This window comes from Panthera leo, chromosome A3 (genome assembly GCF_018350215.1).
Source record: "Panthera leo isolate Ple1 chromosome A3, P.leo_Ple1_pat1.1, whole genome shotgun sequence".
In the NCBI taxonomy this organism is placed as follows: Eukaryota; Metazoa; Chordata; class Mammalia; order Carnivora; family Felidae; genus Panthera; species Panthera leo.
In genome coordinates, this window is record NC_056681.1 from 113,492,450 (window position 1) to 113,517,648 (window position 25,199).

Below are 25,199 nucleotides of genomic sequence, written 5' to 3' on the forward strand. Positions count from 1 at the left end.
AAAGTAAGCAGGAAGATTTAGAAAATACATTACTGTGGAGAACTATTTGCTTCTAATTATCTCCAGAAAACATGAAAATTCTTGAAATGCACCAGTAAATGGAGCAAAGACCTCTGTAAGATGAATGCTTTTCATTATTAGTTTAAACCTTAATTTTTAATTCTGATTCCCTTTTTTTATTTAAACTCTTCCCAAACGGAAGTGTCAGTTTTAGTTTTCAATAGGATTTAAAATTGAAAACATAATCTCCATTGTCTTGGGAAGCATAAATGAGCACTATAGAAGGAAATATTCAGAGGGCATGATAAGCCTTTTAAAAATAAACCCTTGATTTCTAGATTAGATAAAAATGTAATTTCTAGGTCAGATTAAACATCACAGGACAAAATGAAGGTACTGTGTGCTGTTGTGGAATGGAGTTGCCACAAATAATACGCTTTACCAAGGGATAATCCAACTGAGGCAAATAAAAGATAGTAAAATAAACATTGGCATCATTGTCTCCATCACCGAGTAAAAGGCTGATGAACTATGAAACTCGTTCAAGGTCATCAAAAACAGAAACTTAAAAAAAAATGTAGGTATGATTATAACAAATGCTTCTTGGTTATGAAACCAGGCCTCTTTCATTTTGTAGGTGTTAGAAGCAGAGGAAAAACAGGAGAAACCACAAAATGTTTTTCCAACAGAAACAAAGGTAGGAGGGCTAGAAATGAAATTCTCTGGTAACTAACTGAAGCCCTAGAGGAACTAGCCTAAGGCTGTTAAAATAAGAGTCTGACAGAAAATACGCCTCTGAAAAAGAGGTCAATTAATCTTATTGCTTAGTTAGATAAAAAGGAATTGGGTATTTCTACAAGAGAATTAAATTATTTTCATTTTATTAAAAAAATTATTTTTAATGTTTAATTTAGTTTTGAGAGAGAGACAGAGAGACATAATGTGAGCAGGCGAGTGGCAGAGAGAGAGGGAGACACAGAATCCCAAGCAGGCTCCAGGCTCTGAGCTGTGAGCACAGAGCCCGACACGGGGCTCGAACTCACAGATGGCAAGATCATGACCTGAGCCAAAGTCGAATGCTCAACCAACTAAGCCACCCAGGTGCCCTATTTATTTTTAAAAGTTTATTTATTTTACTTTGGGGGGGGGTGGCGGGGGTGGGGGGAAGGGAGTGTGAGCAGGGAGGAGGGGAGAGTGTGAGCAGGGGAAGGGGCAGAGAAAGAGAGAGGGAGGGAGAGAGAAACAGAGAGAGAGACTGAATCCTAAGCGGGCTCTATGTTGTCAGTACAGAGCCTGACATGGGCCTCATGAACCGTGAGATCATGACCTGAGCTGAAATCAAGAGTCAGATGCTTAACCTACTAAGCCACCCAGGTGCCGCAGAATTCAGTTGTTTCTAAAACATGATGAACTTTCTTATACCAGAAGATGCTTCGAAATAGCTAAGGGAAATGGAAATAAAAGCTGTTTGCTTTAATGCTGTTAAAGAGAAGTTCAAATCCAGAACGCCTCATACTCAACACAGACATTTGTGATGCATCCTTATTAGCAATTCAGATTATTTGACTGACAGCAAGTCCCTCTTCCAAAGTTTTGGTCAAACTGTCAATTGCTAAATATACTAAATATGATTATTTGCCTACTAGAGTCCAGTAGGAAAAGTCTGCATAGAAGATCAAAGATAAAATAAATGGTCTTCACCCCTGCTCCAAGGAAGCTATGAAGTGTCACACTGATTCAAAAGTGAAACCAAACTACTATGGCTTACTCAGACTTTGTTTTGAGAGAAAAGGTTGGAATAGCCAGCAGAAACTGAATTTCACCAGGACTGATATGTAAAAGCTGAAGGGGTCACATCTTCACAGTGTGACTATGTTGTGGGCAAAAGAATGAATTTTCACACTAGACAATTATATTTCAAATGGAAATGATTATATATGTATGTGTGTGTATATAAAAGTTTATATATATATATATATATATATATACACACACACAAAAGTTTAAAGTATTATGTTATGTTACCCGTGCCACAGATCCCTTCATTAACAAGATGAGTTGCTTTCAAGTTCTCTCATGTTTAAGTCTAAAATAAAATGTTGATCAATAAGTGGTCATAAATGGGAGGGGGAATGTTTCTGCTTATTTTTCAAATATCAACTATTGCTACACAAGTTCTTTAACTATCCCTTGACAGGAGAGTTAAAGATATCAGAAATGTAAGGTATACAAAGATAGCAATAACATTCAGGAGACAGAAAATAATAGAGTGTGTGGAGGATGGGGAGAGGCTTCTTTCATCACACAGAGAAAACAATTTTATCACCTATGCCCTGCCCTAATCTATGCAAGTGGATACCAAATCAGATTGAAAAGACAGTAGAGGAAAAACACACACATTGGTAATTAAGAAAATACCAGAGAAATGCTTTTCATAAATTCTTTATTATTTTTTTTCAAGAGACAGCACAATTGGGAGAGAGCACAATTGGGGGAGAGCGGCAGGGGGAGAAAGAGAATTCAAAACAAGTTCCATGCTCAGTGTGGAGCCAAAGGCTGGGCTCAATCCCGTGACCCTGAGATCACGACCTGAGCCAAAATCGAGAGGTGGCGGACTGAGCCACCCAGCCGCCCCCTGCTTTTTATTAATTCTTTTGACCAAGAAAAACATCAAATGGGTAATGCTGACTCACTCTTCATTTAAGTGGTAAGTATACAAAGTTGCTCTCTGCTCATGTAGGAGAGAGACCAAAAAAACAGTGAGGCTTAGGTTTACTTTAGCAATGTAGTAATTACTACTTAGGCACAACACAAATGCTATCATATCTAAGGTAATATGCTGCCTTTTAAGAGCCTATCATGACTTGAAAATTCTTCAGGTAATGAAAAAAGGTCAGTAAAAGGAAATTATCAGAAAAACTCTGTAGAATTTGCATTATTGTATATACTTTTATAATTACTAAAAGCAAAATTTTTAATTAGAAAAATAATTTTACTTCACTATCAACATTAAAAAAAAAATTATATATCCTAGATATCTAAAACCAGCTCAGAAAAAAGTCCACCTCTCCAATTTCTAATTATTCACTGATGCACAAACTGAATTGTTCTTTGGAAGTTAGGTTTAACTTAGTGGATAAATATATTTGGGAGTTATCACAGCTTTGCCACAAAGTATCAGAGAACCTGGAACAAACCAAAGTATTTATGGACCTTGTTTTCCTCATTTATAAAAAGAAATATCTGAACTACCTTAAGTCTAGACAGTCCCCTTATAGCTCTAAAACCTACAGATAATATGGAACAGGTTATTTGTTAGGACGTGCCCTGAAGGATTTGTTATAAACTAAACCTTGTTAGCAAGACACTTCAAATGCAGCAATTCACAGTGCTTGAAATTGCATCTGGGATAAAGACCATGGAAACTGTCCTGAAACATAAAGCTCATATAATGTAATTTGATAAGGAATAATCATTTTATATTGCTATGTTATGCTACTGAGATAGAAATATTAAGTCAACTTATAATTTTTTACAGTTTTTTTGTTAGTCATTAAACAAAATATTTTTTTAAAAGTAGACTGCACACCTAGCACGGAGTGTATCACAGGGCTTTAACTCACAACCCTGAGATAAATATCTGAGCTGAGATCAAGAGTCAGACACTTAACCAAATGAGCCACCCAGACACCCCTTAAAAATTAAAAAAAAAAAATTTTTTTCTTTTAAGCAGGCTCCACGCCCAATGCGTAGTATGCTCCAGTGACGGTGCCAGCAAGGCACACTGTTAATCACTTAAATAATAGAATAAGTTGTACTTTGGCATTTGATCAATGTGTTCTCAAGAAACAGCTAAGCCTCAAGTATAGCCATTATACAAGCATGAAGCCTAAGTGATAACTGAACTATTTTGGTAAGATACAGTAACAGTGGTCTATCTGGAGTAAGGGTCAATCGACTTGTCTTTCTTCATATAAATTTATTGAAAACATTTTTTAATATTTATTTACCTTTGAGAGAGAGAGACAGAGCATGAGAGGGGGAGGGGCAGAGAGGGAGACACAGAATCTGAAGCAGGCTCCAGGCTCTGAGCTGTCAGCACAGAGCCTGATACAGGACTTGAACTCACGAACCATGATCATGACCTGAGCTAAAGTCAGAGGTTAACTGACTGAGCCACCCAGGCACCCCTAAAAAATTTTGTTTTTAATAATGAACAACATAGGCATCAGGAGACGGGGAGCAATGTGCAGATTTATAACCTATTAGTAAGTTTTTAATGTTAAACTCTTAAGCAGTAGTTTCATTCTCTTTCAAACAACGGTAAGAAATATTTTCTTGCCTACTGCATACGGCAGGGGAAACTAATAAATACATATTTAAAAACTTCTGAAACTGTATACACTCCACAGAAGTTAAAGTTCTATTACTTCTTTATATTTTTATATGACTACATGCTACTCTAAATTTATTAAAACTTAATCCATAATTTAAAGCTGTTTGGATAATTCTCAAGAAACAAAAAAGGAAATCAATGAAAGCACAGAGGCTGTAACACAAATACTATACTAAGCAAAAATACTTCAAACTGGCAGAACAAAAGGAATACAATCAATCTGACAGTTATGAAAATTCACTTAACCAGATTCCAATCTTTTATAACTGATATAAAATTAAGCGGTAGTGACTTTGGACTTATACATCAATGAGTATCTAATCACAGACTGTCTTTGACACGTGGGGTGACATTGCTTACACCTTATATATACATCTTTGGCCCTCTACTTTTGACTCACTCTGTCATTCTCAATGCACTTCCTCTCCATCTCTCCATCTCTCCATCTCTCTCTCTCTCTCTCTCTCTCTCTCTCTCTCTCTCTCTCTCGGTCCCTAGGGAACTATTTCTTCCCACTGCTTGTAGGCCTAAAAATTAAAAGTATTAACCACAAAAATCATTAAATCACTAAGCTGAAGAAAAAAGCCAGAAATTAAGACGTTGTGTAGAAAATAAATGAGAAGCCAGTAAACTTTTTCTGCATTAGGCCAAAAAGAAAAAGGTTTTTCTGAGAAATGGAATGTTTATGGTAATGAAAAATTTTAACCACCACGAAGGGAGTTAATTCCACTTAGAGTGTTAATCTTGTGTGGATGAATATTCAACTTTTTGCTCTTCACAGGTGCCTAGTATATCACAGGAGACAAGTAAAGGAAATGGAGCTCTTTATCACTTTTGAAATCCTTTGTTCTATCGAGGTGATGACTAAAGTGGCTTTTGAATAATGTCTCTGAAATAAAGTAGTAAACTCTATTATTGAGGCAAAATTAAATAGCACCAATATTTACAGTTTAACCATTTCCCCGTTTTCACTGAAATTATTATAAAAAGTTTCAAATGAACAAGAAAAAAACTACACAATTTCCTAATGGTAGCATCATGAAACGCTCCAATATTGTTTAGGTTTTAAGTAATAAATAATGGAAGAAAATGACCTAAGTAGAAAATTGTATTACATAACTTACAGGCACAGTTGAAGTGTGCTTTAAAATTGCTACAGAACTAATGTACAAAACATGTCATCTATATTTCATTTATTTTGAAAGAGAGAGAGAGAGAGAGTGCACATAGAAGTGTGAGCAGGGGAGGAGGGAAGGGCGGGTGTGGGGTGGGGTGGGGGTGGGGGGTGAGAATCCCAAGCAGGCTCCCAGTTGTGACCACAGAGGCCACGTGGGGCTCCATCTCAAAAAATCTCAAGAATCGTGAGATCATGATCTGAGCCAAAATCAAGAGTTGGATCTTAACTGAATGAGCCACCCAGGTGCCCCTATATCATCTATATTTAAGAAAAATCAATTTCTGAAAAAATCCTGATACCTAATTACCTTTAATCTTGTCTATTTCAGACAAAAGCAGGAAAGTGTTGAATGTAAAATTCTCTATTTTGAAGTGATACACTTTGGCCATTCTTTTGTGCTTCCTAATCCCTGATTTATCGTAATCTAAAAGCTTACTAAAAATCAATCTACAACAATATTAATCAGTTTGTCTATGTTAACCATTAGATTCAAATTAACCCTATGCAGTTATTATAAACTGTGAATCTTGAAAGGACAGGTTAGGAAAGGAGGTAAGTAATACAAATATAGAATCATGAATAAAAGAATACTAGAGTATTATCATCTTTAGGAAGCTCTTAATGCAAACTGTACAGTCAATATTTAACAACTGCCTAAGGAATGTCAACTTCAAGTCAGGAAAGAGGAATGTAGTAAGCTAGAAGTACATTCATTCCCCGAGTGGTGCTCTGGTTTTACTAAATATCAATCCCACCAGTCATCAAACTATCCTCACCTACAAGAGATCATTGTTTTAATTCGGGCATAATTATAATCGGAGGAAATCTGAAACATGCCTCAGAGTCTATTAGTTTAAAAATTAAGATTCAGAAGCTACTTTTCAGATGTATGTATGTATGTGCATTGATGTATACATGCATATATAATTATATCTCACATATAATAACAACAGCTCAGTAATTACAGAACTAGTAGGTGTAAAAGGCATTCCCACGGTGTCGTGCCACTGTGCCAACAACTCAAGTTCCTCCTCTAAGCAGTCACTCTTGCTCGAGCCTTTGGGTACACAGAAAGTGGGTAATGCAAATCCGATCAGATCTCTGAAATCCTTTCAGTAGCTCATCACCACATTTAAGAGCAAGTAACTGTAAATACACCCCTCTTCACCTTCTAGCTCCTGCTTTCATCTCCAGTTTCAACTCCCAAGCATATACCATACCTAGTCATACCAAATTTCTTCAGGTTTCCCTGAACATGCGATACTTTCTTTCACTGCTAACATTATTCCCAGTTTGGTATAGCAGGCCACTGCACACTTCATTTAGCTAATTCCTATTTACTCCTAAATATAATCACAAATTTCTACTGCACAAATTAGGTAAATGATGTGCCTTTTCAGTTTCTTAACAGTATCTTTCTGTTTCCTCTTACAGAAGGGTTCAAAGGGTGGGTGGGGGAGAGTCGGCTCACCTATATCATCTCCTTCACTCTTTGAATTTTGAGATCAAAATCAGTTGGGGCAGAATAATCTCAGTCAGGTTATTCCCGGCAGGAGAATAACTTCCTTTCAGTACTGGGGCAAAACATTCTCATTTCTCTCATCCACAAAAGGGAGATAAAAATTGTAAATGTATACAGAAGAAATAATTTTAATGAAAATCATTACATGTAACCACGATCATCATCTAGGGACCTGCAGAGTGCACAGCAAATCTATTTTTTCTTTATTTAAGATAAACAAATGGTCACATATAAATGATACAAATTTCATTCGAAGGGGGAAAAACTGCATTCCCTTTGTGTATGCTTGGTTTAAAAAAAGTAACATATGAGAAGTTAACAAGGCATAACGAGGGAAAAAAATGAGGAAATAAAGTATATAAATAAAATATATAAACATAATAAATAAGTACTTGCTTTAACCTAAAAAAAAAAAAAAAAAAACCATACTAAAAAGATGTACTTTATTCATCCTTACATTTTTTATTGAGAGCAGAGACAAAAAGAACATAAACATTTTCTGAGCGGAGGTACACCTACACATTATTTTTAAAGTCACAGCTCCAAACCCTGATAATGCCACAAAACATACACTAAAAGTGATCAATGAACAGAACATATTTGCCTTGACCATTGTTTTCTCAAAAGTATCCTGGTTAAAAAAAAAAAAAAAAAAAATGCAGTTGGGATCAAGTAGGCAGGTTGGGAGAGGGGAAGTTTTATACTTTCAAACAGTGTTAAAATTGAACTTAGCCCATTTCTGTGGGTATAAACTCTTTAAGGAAACTGGACAATTCTGCTCACTTTATTAAAGTTCTATCATTATGAAAATATAAAAAGAAATACATCTTAGGTCTTGACAGTCAGGAAGAGAATAGATTTCACCCTCTCTGTGTGAAGTGGAAAATGAATTCTCAATGTACCAAACCTCAAAAGGCAAGTAGGGATGTTATAACATGTATGTCTTTGATGGTTTCTTTTTCTAACAGAGGCTGTAAAATATAACAGATATCATGAACAATCTTGACTAAGAAGAATACTCAAATCCTAAGGTAAAACTCACTAGCATTGTTTCTACATTACTAAAGCAGAGCTATTAAAAACAGCTATTGCAGAGCCACCATAAAGATAAAACAACATAAATAAAATGAGCTCTGAACAGTCATTATGATCTTTTACATACATGTTTTGGTGATAGAAAATTTAGAGTGTGAAGTATCATTTTTTTCTTACTGAAGAAGGAAGGAAAGAATTTGAAGAATAATTTTTTTTTTCCAGTAGGAAAAGCAGAAAACAAAGCTCCAGTCAAATAACACTTGTTATTATCTATCTGAAATTAAATTTTTACAGTGAATTATGAATACAGTTTATACAGAAGTCAAGTTTACTTTTAAAAAATTATACTGCGTATGTTATGTAAGCAGGAAATATATTAACTTAGGAAAAGCAACAAAAAGGCTACTCTAGGCATACTAATTCCAATCACTGCATCTTCTGTAATTACCTTAGAACTCAATACACTGTAACTTCATTTTTGCAGGATCCAACAGAAATTATAGCTTAAGGAAATACATAATATAGAGTTGTCCATATTTTAGTGGTCTTATTTTCACATTTAGACTGTCATAAATTTGTGATTATTATTTTTAATGAAAGTGATAATTATAACTACATTCCTAATCGTTACGCAATTTTTTCATCTAAGAAATAGAATACTCCTGGGAAAAAACACTCCATTTCATAAAAATTTTCAATACATCTCAAAACACAAAAATATGAGGTACAGAAACACAGGGCAAGATCCCTCTAAAAAAACACAGGGCAAGATTCCCCCTAAAAATACTCAAAAGCTCTGCATATTTTATATTAAATGCTTTGTCAAGAACGGTATGTTTATTGTACAATAAGGAACAGAGATGACCAGGGTAGAGATGGGATGATCAATTAGAAGTTTCTCAATGAGACATTAGCTCAATTAGAAAATTAGACCTTCAGTTCAATTATGACATGACACCTTGTTTAGGTAATTATACCAGCTGCCTAGATTACCAGTTAGATTTCTGACACGATGAAGGTTGGGACCAAACATAATGTTCTCTTTTCTACAACAGAAACTATCTCACTATCAAAGAAAATATACCTTTACATTGTCCTTCCCTGGTGAAAGAGTAGTATGAACCTGCAGCTCTTTTGTTTCCACCAACTGGCTCTTCTTTAATCTTTTGTCCAAATTATGATTTTTACTGCCTGGTAGTGAGCCACTAGCTTTAAAAGTGATAGTGACAATACAATAAATGAACAGTCAGGATTATCTCAGCAGCTGACTCCTCCCTGAAAAAATTATTCTTCCAGTGACCAAATCTCTGCCATTGCTTGACGTCTACTGTGTTTCTCAAATTTATTATCTTAAAAAAATACGTGAGAATAGGTAGAATATATTGCAAAGATGGTAAAGAACATTAATTGACTCAAAAGACCACTGACAAAAGAATAAAATCCCATTTTCAGTATAAATGCTCTAAAAATCAGAATTTGGCCATCTACGTAAAACGGATAACCACTGAACAGATTCTGCTAAGGGGAAGAAAAAGGTTTGCCAGGTAACTTAAAAAGAGTTTTTGTTTTTAGAACTCATCATCTGAATCTAATGAGGTATAAACTTAAGCCAAACATTCACTAAATAATTAAATTTACCAAGAAGATAAATACTAACTTTATTATAACTTCGAGAAATAAATACTGAATCTTCTCACTTCTAAAAAAAGATTATAGCATGTATCACAATGAAATAGGAGTAATCCATAAATCCAACAATTCTATTTCTATGCATCTACTGTGTGGAGATTTCTACAAGCCTCAAAAGATGTATGTCTGAGTTTATAAAATGAAAAAAGCCCAAATGTCCACTAACAGATGGTTAAGTAAAACATAGCATCTCTATACAATGCATAATTGGTAGTATTAAAAACAATGTCAGCCCAAATGTATTTACAGACACTGAAAGGTGTCTTTGTCCTCAGTATGGACTAAAACTAGCATCCATCTGTATAATCAGTACAATATGACAGAATTTAAGAAAAACTCTATACCTAAAGCCCTAAGATTGCACAAGCAGATGTCTGATAAGCCAATGTAAATAAATGTTTCTGAGTGTAGGATTTGGTGGATACTTTTTCTTTGTAGTTTTATATCTTGCTTGTGTGCATATGTGTTTAATCAGCACATGTCATTTAAGAAAACCCACAAAGTTAGTTTCAAAAGATTGTTAGGGGCACAATCAAGAGCAATGAACCAAGTATACTACCTTAAACGGTTGGTGTAGGTATCAACACAGGTCTTCATTTTGGCTAATAATGTACCAACAGAAGTCTGGCACTCTGACTGTTCTTCTTCCTCTTCACCATTCTCTGTAGAAAGAGGCAACAGTAGGGGCACCATGGACGTACAAGAAGCAATGGCCCGGAGCAATTCCAGCAGAGCTCGATAGAGTGGCACATGTCTTGCCATATCAAGAACTGTAAAAGGAAAGGGAAAAGCATAAAATGAGAACGTGTCCAATATAAAAGTCCACAGCCATGTAGCTTCTACTCAGATCTTAAGATTGATTGGTTACTTGGTAAATGAGCTAATGCCGATGTTTATGAAGCACCAGGTGCTAAGTATAATAATCATTAGTTCAAATGTTTTATTTTATTTATTTTTTTGAGAGAGAGATTGAGCGCGCAGCGCATGTGTGTGGTGCTTGAGGGAGAGGTGAATCTTCAGCAGGTTCCATGCTCAGGGTGGAGCCTGATGCTTAACTGACCTAGCCACCCAAGCAGCCCTCCAATGTTTTCTTAAAAGCACATGTATCAAAGAATAAATGCCCCACTCTAAGAACATATACCACATCTACAATTTTTATAAGTTGTTTTGCTAGGTTTTGTAGTTTTCTTCCAACTGGAATTTACTTTTGTGATCATGTGAGATAAAGACTTTAACTAACAGGGGCACCTACGTGGTACAGTCGGTTAAGCGGCTGACTCATTTTAGCTCAGGTCATGATCTCATGGTTTGTGAGACTGAGCCCTGTATACGGGGCTTTGCACTGACAGTGCAAACCGTAACTGTTTTTTTTAAGTGTGTGTATTTATTTTGAGAGAGAGAGAGAGAGAGAATGCCTGCAGAGAATGAGAGAGCATCTCCAAAAAGGCTCCACCCAGCATAGAGCCTGACTCAGGCTCAATCCCACAACGGCGAGACTCTTTTTTTTTTTTTTTTTTAAAGTAAGCTCTACACTCAGTGTGGGGCTTGAACTCATGACCCTGAGATCAAGGGTTGCGTGTTCTACTAAGCCAGCCAGATACCCTAACAACTTTTTTCCCATCCCAGTTACTGAATAAAGTTATGCCATAAATATTCACTGAAAACATGCTGCTTGACAGGCTGAGAGTACAGCAGTGAAGAAAATAAACAAAAATCCCTGCTCTCATGTAGCTTACATTCTATGTAGAGGGCAAATGAGTAAAAAAATTTTTTCAGATGCTAACAGGGACTCTGACTGCTACACACACAAAGACTGAAACCGGGAAGGAGAAGTGGAGGAGTACCTACTGGAGGCAGAAATTGCTTCACTGCCCACAGACCTATACTGAGATTAGAGTATGGGGAGATGCGGCTTAGGAATTCTCAACTCTATAAAATCAGTTGTGACGGTCTGATGACAAACAGGGAGGCTCTTCAGAGTGATGGAGGAGTCGGTCCTCGTTCCACACCTTCCGATGGTGATGCAGAGGACAGAGGGAGGAAAGTAGGACTGCTCATTCTGGCCTTCCTTTGAAATTTTACTCTCCATCTTAATCATACACAAAATTTCCATACATACTTGGTTAGGTTTAAAGCCTTTTTTCCAACCTATGACCTAATGTTACAGCTTACTACAATTTTATGGTATAACATGGTACACTCCAGTTTTCAAGGAAATCCAAGTTAAAACCCAAAGTTACTAATCAATAGGCATAAAATACAACATTAATTCTTGTGGGGATATGAGAAAGCCAGACTTCCATAAACAGATATATATGCAACCTGATAACCAATCTGGCACTATTTAATGCCCATATTCTATGACTTAGCAATACCATTTGTTACTATACGCCTATAAAACAAGGGTGACTAATATAATACTGTTTTTACAGCATACAATACTGAAAGTAGGAAGCACCCTAAGAGCAATAAAGGACTAAACACACAATAATATCTAAATGATTGTATCCTATGTAGAATTTGAAAAGAATATAGATCTCCTATACCCATACTTGAGTGAAATAAGTTGTAAAATAATACATAAAGATGACATTAATGTAAAAAGAAACTCAAATATATTTGTTTTATAGCTGGGAAACTACATAGGAATACTTAGAGGAAAAAGATGAATTTCTAAACATAAATGTTATACACATGAGTAACATCTCACACCGATTATCCTGACAAATCGTAAAACATTGCTGATAAGGCTACAGTCTACTTTGACCATTTCTCTCCTTGTCCACTCATTCACCAGGCATATCACTTTGGTATACATACATCTAATCCTTTTTCTACACGATATTCTGTGTGTGTATAACTTTTAGGAAAAGGAACTACAGTCCTCATTGTGTGTATGAGAAGCTAAGATTTAATAACATGTACAATCAGCTAAATAGAAAATAGCAAGAACAATGACATTGAGGTACATTTAACTCTAGAGCTTTTTCATTATACTGTGATGCCTCCTGTGTTGTTCAATAGGGTAACCACCGGCCACACATGGCTATTTAACTTTAATTAAAATGGAAAGAATTAAAAATTCTGTCCTTAACTGTACTAGCCACATTTTAAGTGATCAACATTCACATGACTCCATATTGGACAACAGAATGTTTCCATTAGAGTGAAACATATAGAATGTTTCCATCATAGTGAAAAATTCTCTCAGATAATACCTTCTTCAAATGCCAAAGTCCTTATATTATGCTTACCTACATAAGCCATGAAAAATATGCGGGTATGGGCTCTACCCAAAGAGATGAGTCTTTCTCTGCGAGTTGTAGATATTATATAGAGTGAAAGAAATAATCTCTAGATTACATTTAAAACAGCATGAATACTTTGTTTCAGGTTTATTTAAAAACCAGTGATACATACATGTACTGGATATACTTATATAGTTAGATACAGAATACTGATAATATTAATTAACAGTACTTTCACCTAGAAAGAAGAACTAGGGTTGGGGGGGGGGGCAATATCAGGGTGAATTACTTTTCATCATATACCAGTTTGAACTATTTTATAATGGTTTATCAGAGTATCCGTCATGCAGTAAATATTTTATTGACAAAAGGAAATAATTTAGTAATTACTAGGTCATAAAACTTGATAACACATAGATGATTTAAAGAACTTAAGATATATAAACACTTCAGCTATGATCTTGTCACAGAATAAGCAACAGACAATATATATTATTTCTAGTTTAAAAATTATTCTGACCTCTGTATAAGAAAGAAAATACTTATTATTTTAGACAGTGTGTTCATTAAGGGATAGAATTTTGTTTTCCAATGTTATTATGTATACTTATAGACTTTGCTCAGAATTTGGTGTTTTTCCTTACTGTCTTTTGAATAAAATTTTATGAATGCAATTTATGCTCCACATTACATTACCTCCAGGTAATTCATCCTCCATTGCTATGCAACATTCTACTGTTGGAAAAATTAAATCTAATACAACAAAGCATGGCTTTTTCTAAGTAATTAGTAACATATAATCTCACATTACAGAAGCAGTAAACTAAATTATATACCAAATCACATCACACTGAAATGACTCCAAACAGTAAAGTGACAGGAGATTATCATATATCCACAAAACTGTCTTAGAGGTTTAATAACAAGACACTTAGCCAGGTTAATCAACACGACTGAAAATAAACACCAATTTTGTTCTTAAAATAATTGAGGCAATATTGTGTTTTTATTAAAAGAAAACAACCCTACTGAACTAAACCTAAAATGTTCTGAAATATAAACTATTTGATCCAAAGAATATGAAGAAATAATTTGACAAAGGAAATTTTAAAATGAAAAAGCACATTTCCAAACGGTGTAACAGTAACTCCTCACAGATCAATTTTTAAGAATAAAGGTATAAGTTACAGTACACTGATTGCTAATCCCCAAATGAAAATAGCAATTATAAACAGTGTAGTCATTTTCCTTTCTAAAATTGGAATATAACTAAATAATACAGGAAATGACTCTGATTGCATTATCAACAATTCACTGAAACCACAAACTAATTCTAGAAGTAATCCCTCTCTAAAGGTGGTGATGGCTGCACCTATCTGTGAATATGTCAAAACTCATCAAAAGTACACTTTAAGTGGGTGAATTGTACAGTAAGTGAATTATCCTCAATAGAACTGTTATGAAAAACTTCTTAATTACTTATTCACATACCATTTCCACTTTTTCCTTCTGGGGTTATTTATTTTTTTCAATTGCTTTATAATACTGCTTTGTATAGAAAAGAAAAAGTTTTATGAACATTTTCCCTAATATGTCATCTTAGTTTTCAAATATATGAAGAGAGAGACACAAATGTGACTTATACAGCTTCTTTTGTCTCAGAGCCAGCAAAAGAAATGAAGCTTAAGCTTATCTTCCATCTTCCGCTAAAATTCTGAATAGCTTCCATTTCTACACTTAAGTACTGGACACATTAGAATTTACACTGATATAAATATGGCCAGTTATCCAAAGATTTCCAATTGTGCTATTTTATAAACTCATTTAATGAAGTACAGCACACAGTGTTTTATTCTTCCCAGCCTGCTTCCTTGTAACATTCAAAGAGAAAAAGAAGAGTATAAATTACAACAAAAACCCCAGTAACTTATTTTGTGGGTACCAACCAATTCTAAAATTTATACAGAAAGGCAAAATACTCAAAATAGCCAGTATAATACTTAAAAAGAAGTCAAAGAGCTGCTAAAAGCAGACTTTAAGAGTCACTATAAATTTAATGATAATCAAGATAATGTAGTATTGGCAAAATAACAAATAGATCAATGGAACAAAAAATTTAACAAAAATCTGTACATGAAGATTTACAGCAGCTTTATTCATAACTGCCAAGACCTGGAAACAACCAAGATGTCTTTCAAAAGGTGAACTGTTAAATTGTTGACTATCCAAGCTTTCAAGTCACAAAATGACATGGAGGAAACTCAAATACATGTTGCTCAGCGAAAGAATTACTCAGTTGAAAGCCAATTTGACAAGGTTATATACTGTATAATTCCAACTATATGACATTTTGGAAAAGGAAAAACTGGAGCCTGTAAAAAAGTTACCAGAGGTTTTGGGGGATGAGGGACAGTCTGGGATGAATGGGGGGAACAGAGGGAGTTTCTTAGGGAAGTGAGTGGAATCTACTTTGTGTGATACTATAATGGTGGAATGCAGGACACTATGCATTTGTCAAAATCCACAGAAATGTCCAAGAGAGAGTGAACACTAATGTAAACTACTGACTTTAGTTAAAAACAATGTATCATTATTATTCCATCAATTGTAACATGTACCACACTAATGCAAGATAGAAGTAACAGAGGATACTGAGTAGAAGAGAGAAGGAATATACAGAACTCAATGTTTATGTAAAGCTGTACAACTGCTTTAAAAAGCACGGTGCACACGCGCGCACACACACACACACATTTTTTTGGCTTATACATTTTAAGGAGAGAGTGTGTGCATACGCCAGGGCAGGACAGAGAAAGAGGGAAAGACAGAATTCCAAGCAGACTCCATGCTGTCATTGCTGAGTTTGATACGGGGCTCAAACTCAAGAAGCATGAGATCATGACCTGAACTGAAATCCAGAGTTGGTCACTTAACCAAGTGAGCCATCCAGGAGCACCCCAAAATAAAGTAAATTAGTTTAAAAAACAAACTACAAAAAAACCATAGTATTTTATACAAGAATATAACTAATCCAAGACACAATGATTGAAAAAAAATGCTTTTTAATGTTTATTTTTGAGAGAGAGAGAGAGTGAGAGAGCAAGTGAGCATGAGTGGAGGAGAGGCAGAGAGAGAGGAAGACACAGAATCTGAAGCAGGCTCAGCTCTGAGCTGTCAGCACAGAGCCTGATGTGAAGCTCGAACTCACAAACTGCGAGATCACGACCTAGGCTGAAGTCAGATGCTTAACCAACTGAGCCACCTAGGCACCCCAGGACACAATGATTTTTTTAAATAATAATTATTAAATGGTTATAAGTTACAAAAAAACCAGGAAAAACCACAAAATAAGAAACCACCTGTCCATTATAAGAATAATGCCGAGGCCAGCTCAGCATGCTAAAACTCAACAAAAAGGAGTCGGGAAAAAAGATATGACAAATTTGCAAGCACATGTATGACTGCTAATTAAAATTTTTTTAAATCTAAAAATAAATGGGAATAGAGAAAATAAAACAGCTCTTTTAAATAAATGAAACATGGTATTTCCTTTTATTCAAATGACATTTCATTCAATTAAGTTAGCAGTGGGAAGGGACAACTGAGAATCTTAAGTTATGAAAATAAAATATATTCTCTTCAAATGAGAAATGGAAGCAAAAGCTGTGGAGACAAGGTAATAAGCAACGGACAATGAGATTGAGAATCGTCTTAACAGTGTGAGACATAAAACCGTGGGTCCGATTTACAAAGAACTTTAACTAAATTTCATTACTGTATCACTTCTTATGTATTTTGCTCTTAAAATGTCAAGTTTTTGTATGTTTGCTTTTTTCCTGATAATAATTAGTTACATAAACAAGTGCGTTAATTTTAATGTCAAATTCTAAGAGATATTAACATATCTGGCAATCTACACTTATGTCTGGAACTTAGAGCATGGTTATTAATTAATAACTCATTTTGTATTATTTGTGTTTTTTAAAAAAAAGATTTATTTCTGAATATGGCCAGAGAGGAGAAAATTAAGGAAAAGCTAATTTATGTTCATGTTTTTTTGGTATGCACTTTTAAAACTAACATGGATGGATAGTCAGTGAACAAAGGAGTCAATAAATGTAACAAACTCTTAATGAAAACTTTCTTGTTAAAATACAAAACAAAGCAGGGCACCTGGGTGGCTCAGCCGGTTTAAGTATCCGACTTTGACTCAGGTCATGATCTCACAGTTCGTGAATTCCAGCCCTGCATCAGGTGAGCTCAAGCCCCACTCCAGGCTCCAGACTCTCTCTCAGTCTCTCTCTGAACTTTGTGGGATTCTCTCTCTCTCTCTCTCCCTCTCTGCCTCTTGCTTACTCGTATGCTTTGTCTCTCAAAAATAAATGAATAAATTAAAAAATAAAGTAAAATGAAAAAAATAAAATTAAAATTAAAAAAATTTACTTAAAAAACTATAACACAAAGCAACTGTTTCCATCTTGAATTCTTTAGTCCCATTTGTGTCAATAAGAGCTTCATCAGAAAACCTTAGATTATCTTTATACTTTGCTCCTTTTTACCTGCATACTTCACTGTTACTAAAGGATTAAATATGACCAGTTGGGGCGCCTGGGTGGCTCAGTCGGTTAAGCGGCCGACTTCGGCTCAGGTCACGATCTTGCGGTCCGTGAGTTCGAGCCCCGCGTCGGGCTCTGTGCTGACGGCTCAGAGCCTGGAGCCTGTTTCAGATTCTGTTTCTCCTCTCTCTCTGCCCCTCCCCTGTTCATGCTCTGTCTCTCTCTGTCTCAAAAATAAATAAACGTTAAAAAAAATTTAAAAAAAAAAGAAAAAAAAAAAATATGACCAGCTGACAAAGAAAGAGCAGGGGCACAACGCTGTTATGCAACACCATGTCTGCAACAGTGGCTTACAGCTCCATCATTATTCATAAAGTGCCAAGTGCATGTTCAATGTTACTGCTTATTACTAAACAAAGTCACTATCCTTCTGATGCTCGGAAGTTCCCTGGTTGCTGAATTATGCAATGCTTGAAAAGTACCTTGGAGTTAACAACTACAGATAGAGGTGTGTGACATTACTATAATTATTCCGGTAAGAGACATTTTCTAATTTGAAGGTAGTAACTAGTACAAGATATAAAAACAGAATTCTCATTTTCTGTATTTGAAATTACATTTCAACACAGAAAAGGATATTCAAATAGCTGAAAAGAAACAGAAGAGTTTTAAGATTCATCAGACAGAAAATTCGTTAAGTAGTCACCATTTTTGTGAAGCACCATTCAGCATGTATAAAAGCCAAAAGAAACATGGAACACATTTACCATTTGATTACTACTAGTAGAGGCTATCAATTTATACCAAACAGTTACAGTGAAATTTACATGGATTACTACTGGAGAAGACCCCTCCCCCTGGATACAATGAAAACATCTGTCATCTTGAGTATGAAGCCTGTCCAGGCTCTGCTCACTTTTCTTTCCTTGAGTACATGCAGAAGCTCTCCACGAAGAGAAAAAATCCATTCATCACCACTGTGGACTATGCAGGATATCTGATAATACTTTATTCCTGATGCAATGTAGAGTAAGGAACACATCTCTTTTTATTATTTTAAAAATCTGACATTTAGTACCTTCATTATTTTAGGCTAAAATATGCAGTGATTATATACACATATCAGGCCAACTGACTGCAATTCACATGTATGTCAGCTTAGCTAGATATAGATAGAATATGTGAAAATAAAATTCAGAGTTACTAAATATAGAACATATATAAACGGCAGATCTAATGTTTACCTTTCAATTATATTTTCTTATCCTATCGAACTGTTGATAATAGATTAGAAGTTCTACTAAAATATATTCATTTTCTATCATTTTCCATCATGTTAACAGAATAAAATAGAAATGCACCCTGAAAAATTATGCAAAGATAACAAGTATAGTAAATTTATTTACTATTTCTGTACATGTTGGAAGGAATCTTTCCTAGAGGTTTCACAATTTTCTTTTTTTCTAGACCAAGAGATGTTCTGGGAAAATGAGTACTTTTGTCATCATTACAGCAGAAGATGTTAAGAAGCAAGAAAAGAAAGAAGAAAAAGAAGAGCCTATCTCGGCCATATTAGGCATCATGGGACAATAGTTCATCCTTTGGTAATTGTTCTTGTTTTATTTCTATACCACACTCTGATGATCTTTTTCATGGGGCTGCATTCAAGACCAAAGCCAGCTCTAATAAGAATGATTTCTAAGAATATCCTTTAAAAGTCCATTTCCAGAGAACTCTGACACACATTCCAGGGTAAATGCCTTGTTCTAAGCGTGGCGATGACTACGGACGACCAAGATTTACTGCCAGAAAACATACATGACCTGGCAATATAAACAAGACACAAAAGCAAAAATGCCATAGACATTTTTTTCTCAACGTACATGTTGAATATATTGTTTATAATCAAATTGCATTTAAATATGTTTTCTTTAAGCTCCTACCTATCTACCTAATATAGGAAAGGGAAATTTAGTCAGCATGGAAAGTAAGACCAACAAAATGTAAAGCAAAATAAAGATTTAGTCAGCATTAATAAACACAATATTTTCAAAATCACTATCTTCCTCTGGATTTATATTTAATATCCCAAAAGAAATGCATACTTTAAAATGATTTTTTGGTAGTTAAGCAATTCTAACTGTAAGATTACATAGAAAATGAACACTATGTAAGAAAAGTATCTTGTTTTTTTCTGATGAGTCATCAGCACGTGCTGAGTTTATTTCCCTGATGAATTTCAGTAAAAACAAAAATAAAATAGACACCTAAAATGTGCAAAAACTTCAACTCAATTGAATAAAACATTTGTTTACAGAATGTTAATTTAAGTGAACTCAAAACTAATGTGAAAGCTAAATACATTCATTATTCAAATATTTAATTTTATTTAACATTTTTTTAAATGCTTATTTTTGAGAGAGAGTGCAAGCTAGAGAGAGGCAAAGAGAGAGAAGCGGACAGAGGACCCGACGCAGTCTCTGTGCTGACAGCAGACAGCCCAATGCAGGGCTCCAACTCACAAACTATGAGATCATGACCTGAGGCAAAGTCTGATGCTCAATCAAATGAGCCGCCCAGGTGTCTCTCAAATATTTAATTTTCAATTAAGGAATTTATCCATTTACTTTGCCTAATCTGACACATAAAATCATCCTATATATTTCAAGGAAATATCATACAGAAAGAATCAGAGATCTTTAAATTATTTCTCTGTAAATTATAAATCCTTTTAGTAATTAAATATTAAATTTTATCTATAATTATTTGCAATTAATAACCATACAAAGTAATGTGGGTAATGTTAATATCTTAAAAGACAATCACTGGGAATGCAAGCTGGTGCAGCCACTCTGGAAAACAGTATGGAGGTTCCTCAAAAACTAAAAAAAGAACTACCCTATGACCCAGCAATTGCACTACTAGGCATTTATACACAGGATACAGGTGTGCTATTTTGAAGGGACACATGCACCCCCATGTTTATAGCAGCACTATCAACAACACCCAAAGTATGGAAAGAGCCCAAATGTCCATCGATGGATGAATGGATAGAGAAGATGTGGTGTGTATACACACACACACACACACACACACACACACACACACACACACACACACACACTGGGGTATTACTGGGCAATCAAAAAGAAGGAAATCTTGCCATTTGCAACTACATGGATGGAACTGGAGGGTATTATGCTAAGTGAAATTAGTCAGAGAAAGACAAAAATCATATGACTTCACTCATATGAGGACTTTAAGAGACAAAACAGATGAACATAAGGGAAGGGAAACAAAAATAATATAAAAACAGGGAGGGGGACAATACAGAAGAGACTCATAAATATCGAGAACAAACTGAGAGTTACTGGAGGGGTGGTGGGAGGGGGGATGGGCTAAATGGGTAAGGGGTATTAAAGAATCTATTTCTGAAATCATTGTTTCACTATATGCTAACTAATTTGGATCTAAATTTTAAAAAATAAAAAATAAAATAAAAAAAAGAATTTTATATTGATACATATTAAAATGATAATATTTGGGATACATTGGGTTAAATAGGATACATTAAAAAATAAAAAAATAAAATAAAAAAGATAATTACATAACAAATATATTATGCTTGGCAAACTAATTACATTTTTTTAGTAGTGATCTGGTAATTTGACTTTTACAGTTAAAATCCTTCCCAACTAAAACTATATTTTCTCCTGTAAAAGATCGAGTTGTAGAAATTATATTTGAGCAAAACATAGTTAAAAACAAATGCTGAGGGGGCACCTGGGTGGCTCAGTCAGGCATACGACTTTGGCTCAAGTCACAATCTCGCGGTTCATTGATTCGAGCCCCGCACCAGGCTCTGTGCTGGTAGCTCAGAGCCTGGAGCCTGCTCTGGAATTTGTGTCTCCCTATCTCTCTCTGCCCTTCCTCTGTTCATGCTCTGTCTCTCTGTCTCTCAAAAATAAATAAATGTTGGGAAGCCTGGGTGGCTCAGTTGGTTAAGCGTCCGACTTTGGCTGAGGTCATGATCTCACGGTTCGTAGGATTGAGCCCCGCATCAGGCTCTGTGTTGACAGCCTGGAGCCTGCTTTGGATTCTGTGTCTCCCTCTCTCTCTCTGCCCTTCTCCCTTTCGTGCTCTCTCTCTCAAAAAATAAATACACGTTAGAAAATTTTTTTTAAATACATAAATGTTAACAAAACAAAACAAAATGCTGAAATAAACACTGGGTACAGTAAAGTAAGAGAAAGAATTTTTTCACCCAGAATTCTCACTAAAATGTAACTCAATAAATAAACCGAAAACTATTCTTTGATATTACTGCATATTTATAAACAAAACATGCCTTTGCAATCAAGATGCTTGCAAATGAGGGGCACCTGGTGGCTCAGTAGATTAAGTGTCCGACTCTTGATTTCAGCTCAGGTCATGATCTCATGGTTTGTGAGACAACCTCATGATGGGAGCTCTGTCAGCACAGAGCCTGCTTGGGATTGATATTCTCATTCTCATTCTCTCTCTCTCTCTCTCTCTCTCTCTCTCTCTCTCTCTCTCTCCCCAAAGCCCCCTACCGTCCCTTCCCTGTTCTTGCACGCATGTGCTTGCTCTAATAAACTTAAAAAAATATTTTTTTAGAAAGTTACTTGCAAATGAAAATTACTAAAAGGGTATCTTAAGTGAGCACACAGCATGAAGACTATTTGTCCATTAACAAACAATTAGAAGGTGTTTTACTGCATAGCTATGAATTTGATATAAGTAACACTATCATATATAAGTGCTATAACAGAAACATCAATGGACTTCATACAAATACTTTGATAAAAGTAACTTTTGCATATAATAATTCATACACAATATTTCCTCTCCCTTGCAGTTTTCCAATTATTTAATTTATTGAATTCATACTCCTCAACTGAGCCTTAGCCAACAAATTATTTTGGGGATTCATGTCAACCCTAGAAATGCTGAATGCTGGCTTAAGTCGGCAGTTAAGCCAGCCAGTAGACAAAAAGAATGAAATACAGAGAAACCCACATCAAAGTATCAAAGATTTTTGGCATAGGATCAAAGTATGTATGTTTCTTACACAAGTCAGGAAGGGCTCTACCCAGCTGGAAGGGCATTCTGCTGGGGAAATATGTATGTATATGATATATTTTATAGTTTCTCAATGTAAACCTAATTAATTTGATTGTTTTAGTCAATTCCTTTTTTATGGCGTCTTTAAAAAAAGTATTCTAAATTTGTTATATAAACATCCAGTTTGTGTAATATTGAATTATGTAATGGCAATAGAGGCATAAATAAATTTGGAAACAAACACAACTTTTAACAGGTTTACAATTTAACTATTGAGAACAGAAATATACATATACAAGTTGAGTTGTTTATAAAAGAACTAGAGAGTTATGTTTAATTGGCAAGTGGTTAGGTGGATTCATTAAGAAAGTTTATACTATAACAGCACTACAATGTGAGAAGTGAAAATATAAGCATTAGGTACACTGGCAACTAACAGGAAGGAAGGATCGCTTTACTGTGGTTGATCAAGTAAGGTATCTCTGCAGTGTTGCAGATATTTTATCCTTACAAACCGGTACAAATCAAATCAGTTGGGAATCCATTTAAAGTTTAATTAAAGCAACCCCATCTCCCCCTTTACAATTACCAGTACAATTATTTAACAGAGAGAGTGATGTATTCTACACCAAAGATATTTGCATATAGGATGCCTCTGACAAAGATGAGAATTCCAGATAAAGGGAACTAACATTTGTTGATGAACGCTTATGTGCAAGACACACTGAGTGGACACTAACATGATCAAAATCTTGGCATTCTGTACTCTTTTACCAAGAATGAAATGGTAGAGGGGTGCTTGCGTGGCTCATTCAGTTAAGTGTCTGACTTCGGCTCAGGTCATGATCTTGCAGCTCGGGAGTTCGAGCCCTGCGTCGGGCTCTGTGCTGTCAGCTCAGCCTGGAGCCTGCTTCAGATTCTGTGTCTCCCTCTCTCTCTGCCCTTCCTCTGCTTGCATACACTCTCTTTCTCTCAAAAAATAAGCAAACATTAGAAAAAATTAAAAGAAAAAAAAAAGAATGAAATGGTAGACAGGTCCTGAAAGTATCTTGTTTTTGTAGAAAATAGATACACTAAATATAGGCAAGCATTCCAGATTTTATTTTGTACTCCTCAGCTAATTTTCAAGAAAACTAGGGCCATATTATAACAGTTTGGGATTAAAAACCAAATGGCATACAATTCTACTTAGCAGAAGTATCTTAAAATTTTTACCCCTTTCTGACAGACTGTTTATTAAAAGAGTGCAAAGAAATGGCATACACAACTCAAAAGCTTCAAGTAAACTATTACAAAGAAAACTGTAAATAAGGATATAAAGTTAAGTATTATGTGTCATAATGGCTCAATAATTTCTACTTATTTGTTCTCAGGCAAGTTGTATCAACAAAGTAACTTTTTACGAATGATAAAATTGCATACTTTCTATTGATAAACTATTATCTTTTCTCGGTACAACACTAATGTAATATTCAAGCTCTTAAAGAACAATAGGCCCTCCTGAATTTACTGCCCTGAAGACCAGAAAGATGGATGGGGAAAAAAGGAAAGAAAAAAAAAGGAAAGATGGGTACACTTCCAATTGTACATTTACTTTGAATTAACTTTATAGTAATAACTTTGGGTTTTAAAAATATGGTCATATTTAAATTAAGACATTTGCTATAACAAGAAAATTAACTTTATTTTCAACTAGTATACTCATGAGATTAAACTTAAATCCTCACTTTCTGAGAAATATAACAAAAGATAAGACACGATAAGAACCTCAACACATAACTCCAGTGTGAGGAAAATCAGATACTTTAATACAGCTTACACTAATGGGTTTTGTTCCACTATAGGTAGTTATGGAACCAGCAAACCAACGCTGTGAAAATGACAAAATTTTCGTATTAGTATATACCATCACTTAGCTAAGACAAACAGCCAAACTGGTATCTTATAATGTTCCCAAAAGAAAGTCCTGTACTTGTTTTCTCATTTCTACCTTCTTCTAACCTATCATGTTTATTCATTTCTCTTTTCCATACTGAAAAATCCACTTATGGCTTTCCTTCAGATTTGAAAATTTTTGAGTTTGGTAATAGCCAGATTACTGCTAAAGAGTTAAACCCGGACAACTGACTAAATGTCTCTGGATTTCATTTTTCTCATTTGTCCTTTCCTAGTCTGTATATTGGCAGGGAATGAACAGGAAAACTCAAGTTTCCCTTTCTGAAATTGTATTTACCTCCATGCTATGAAACCAGCACTAAAATGGTACAGATTTTATAATACTGATAAAGGATTTTTTTTTTTTTACAGAGAGAGAAAAAAAGAGTATGAGCAGGAGAGGGATGGGGGAGGGGGGAGGAAAAGGGGGGAGGGAGGGAGGGAGACAGAGAGAGAATATGAATCTTAAGCAGGCTTAACGCTCAGTGCAGAGCCTGATGTAGGGCTAAACCCTATGACCCCGGGATCATGACCTGAGCTAAAGTGAAGAGTCAGA

The 25,199-nt window shown here is 35.1% G+C and overlaps 1 protein-coding gene across 9 annotated transcripts in view; it reads right to left on the minus strand.

Annotated features, from left to right (window-relative positions):
- BIRC6 (baculoviral IAP repeat containing 6) overlaps positions 1-25,199 on the minus strand; it is a 224,370-nt gene that overhangs the window by 30,494 nt on the left and 168,677 nt on the right. For all 9 annotated transcript variants that reach the window (XR_006200904.1, XM_042933289.1, XM_042933288.1 and 6 more), the window contains one exon: positions 10,379-10,589. Coding sequence is in view for 8 of the 9 variants with exons in the window: in XM_042933289.1 (XP_042789223.1) it covers positions 10,379-10,589 (211 nt within the window). In the remaining variant the exon portion in view is untranslated. The remainder of the gene's footprint in view (positions 1-10,378; positions 10,590-25,199) is intronic.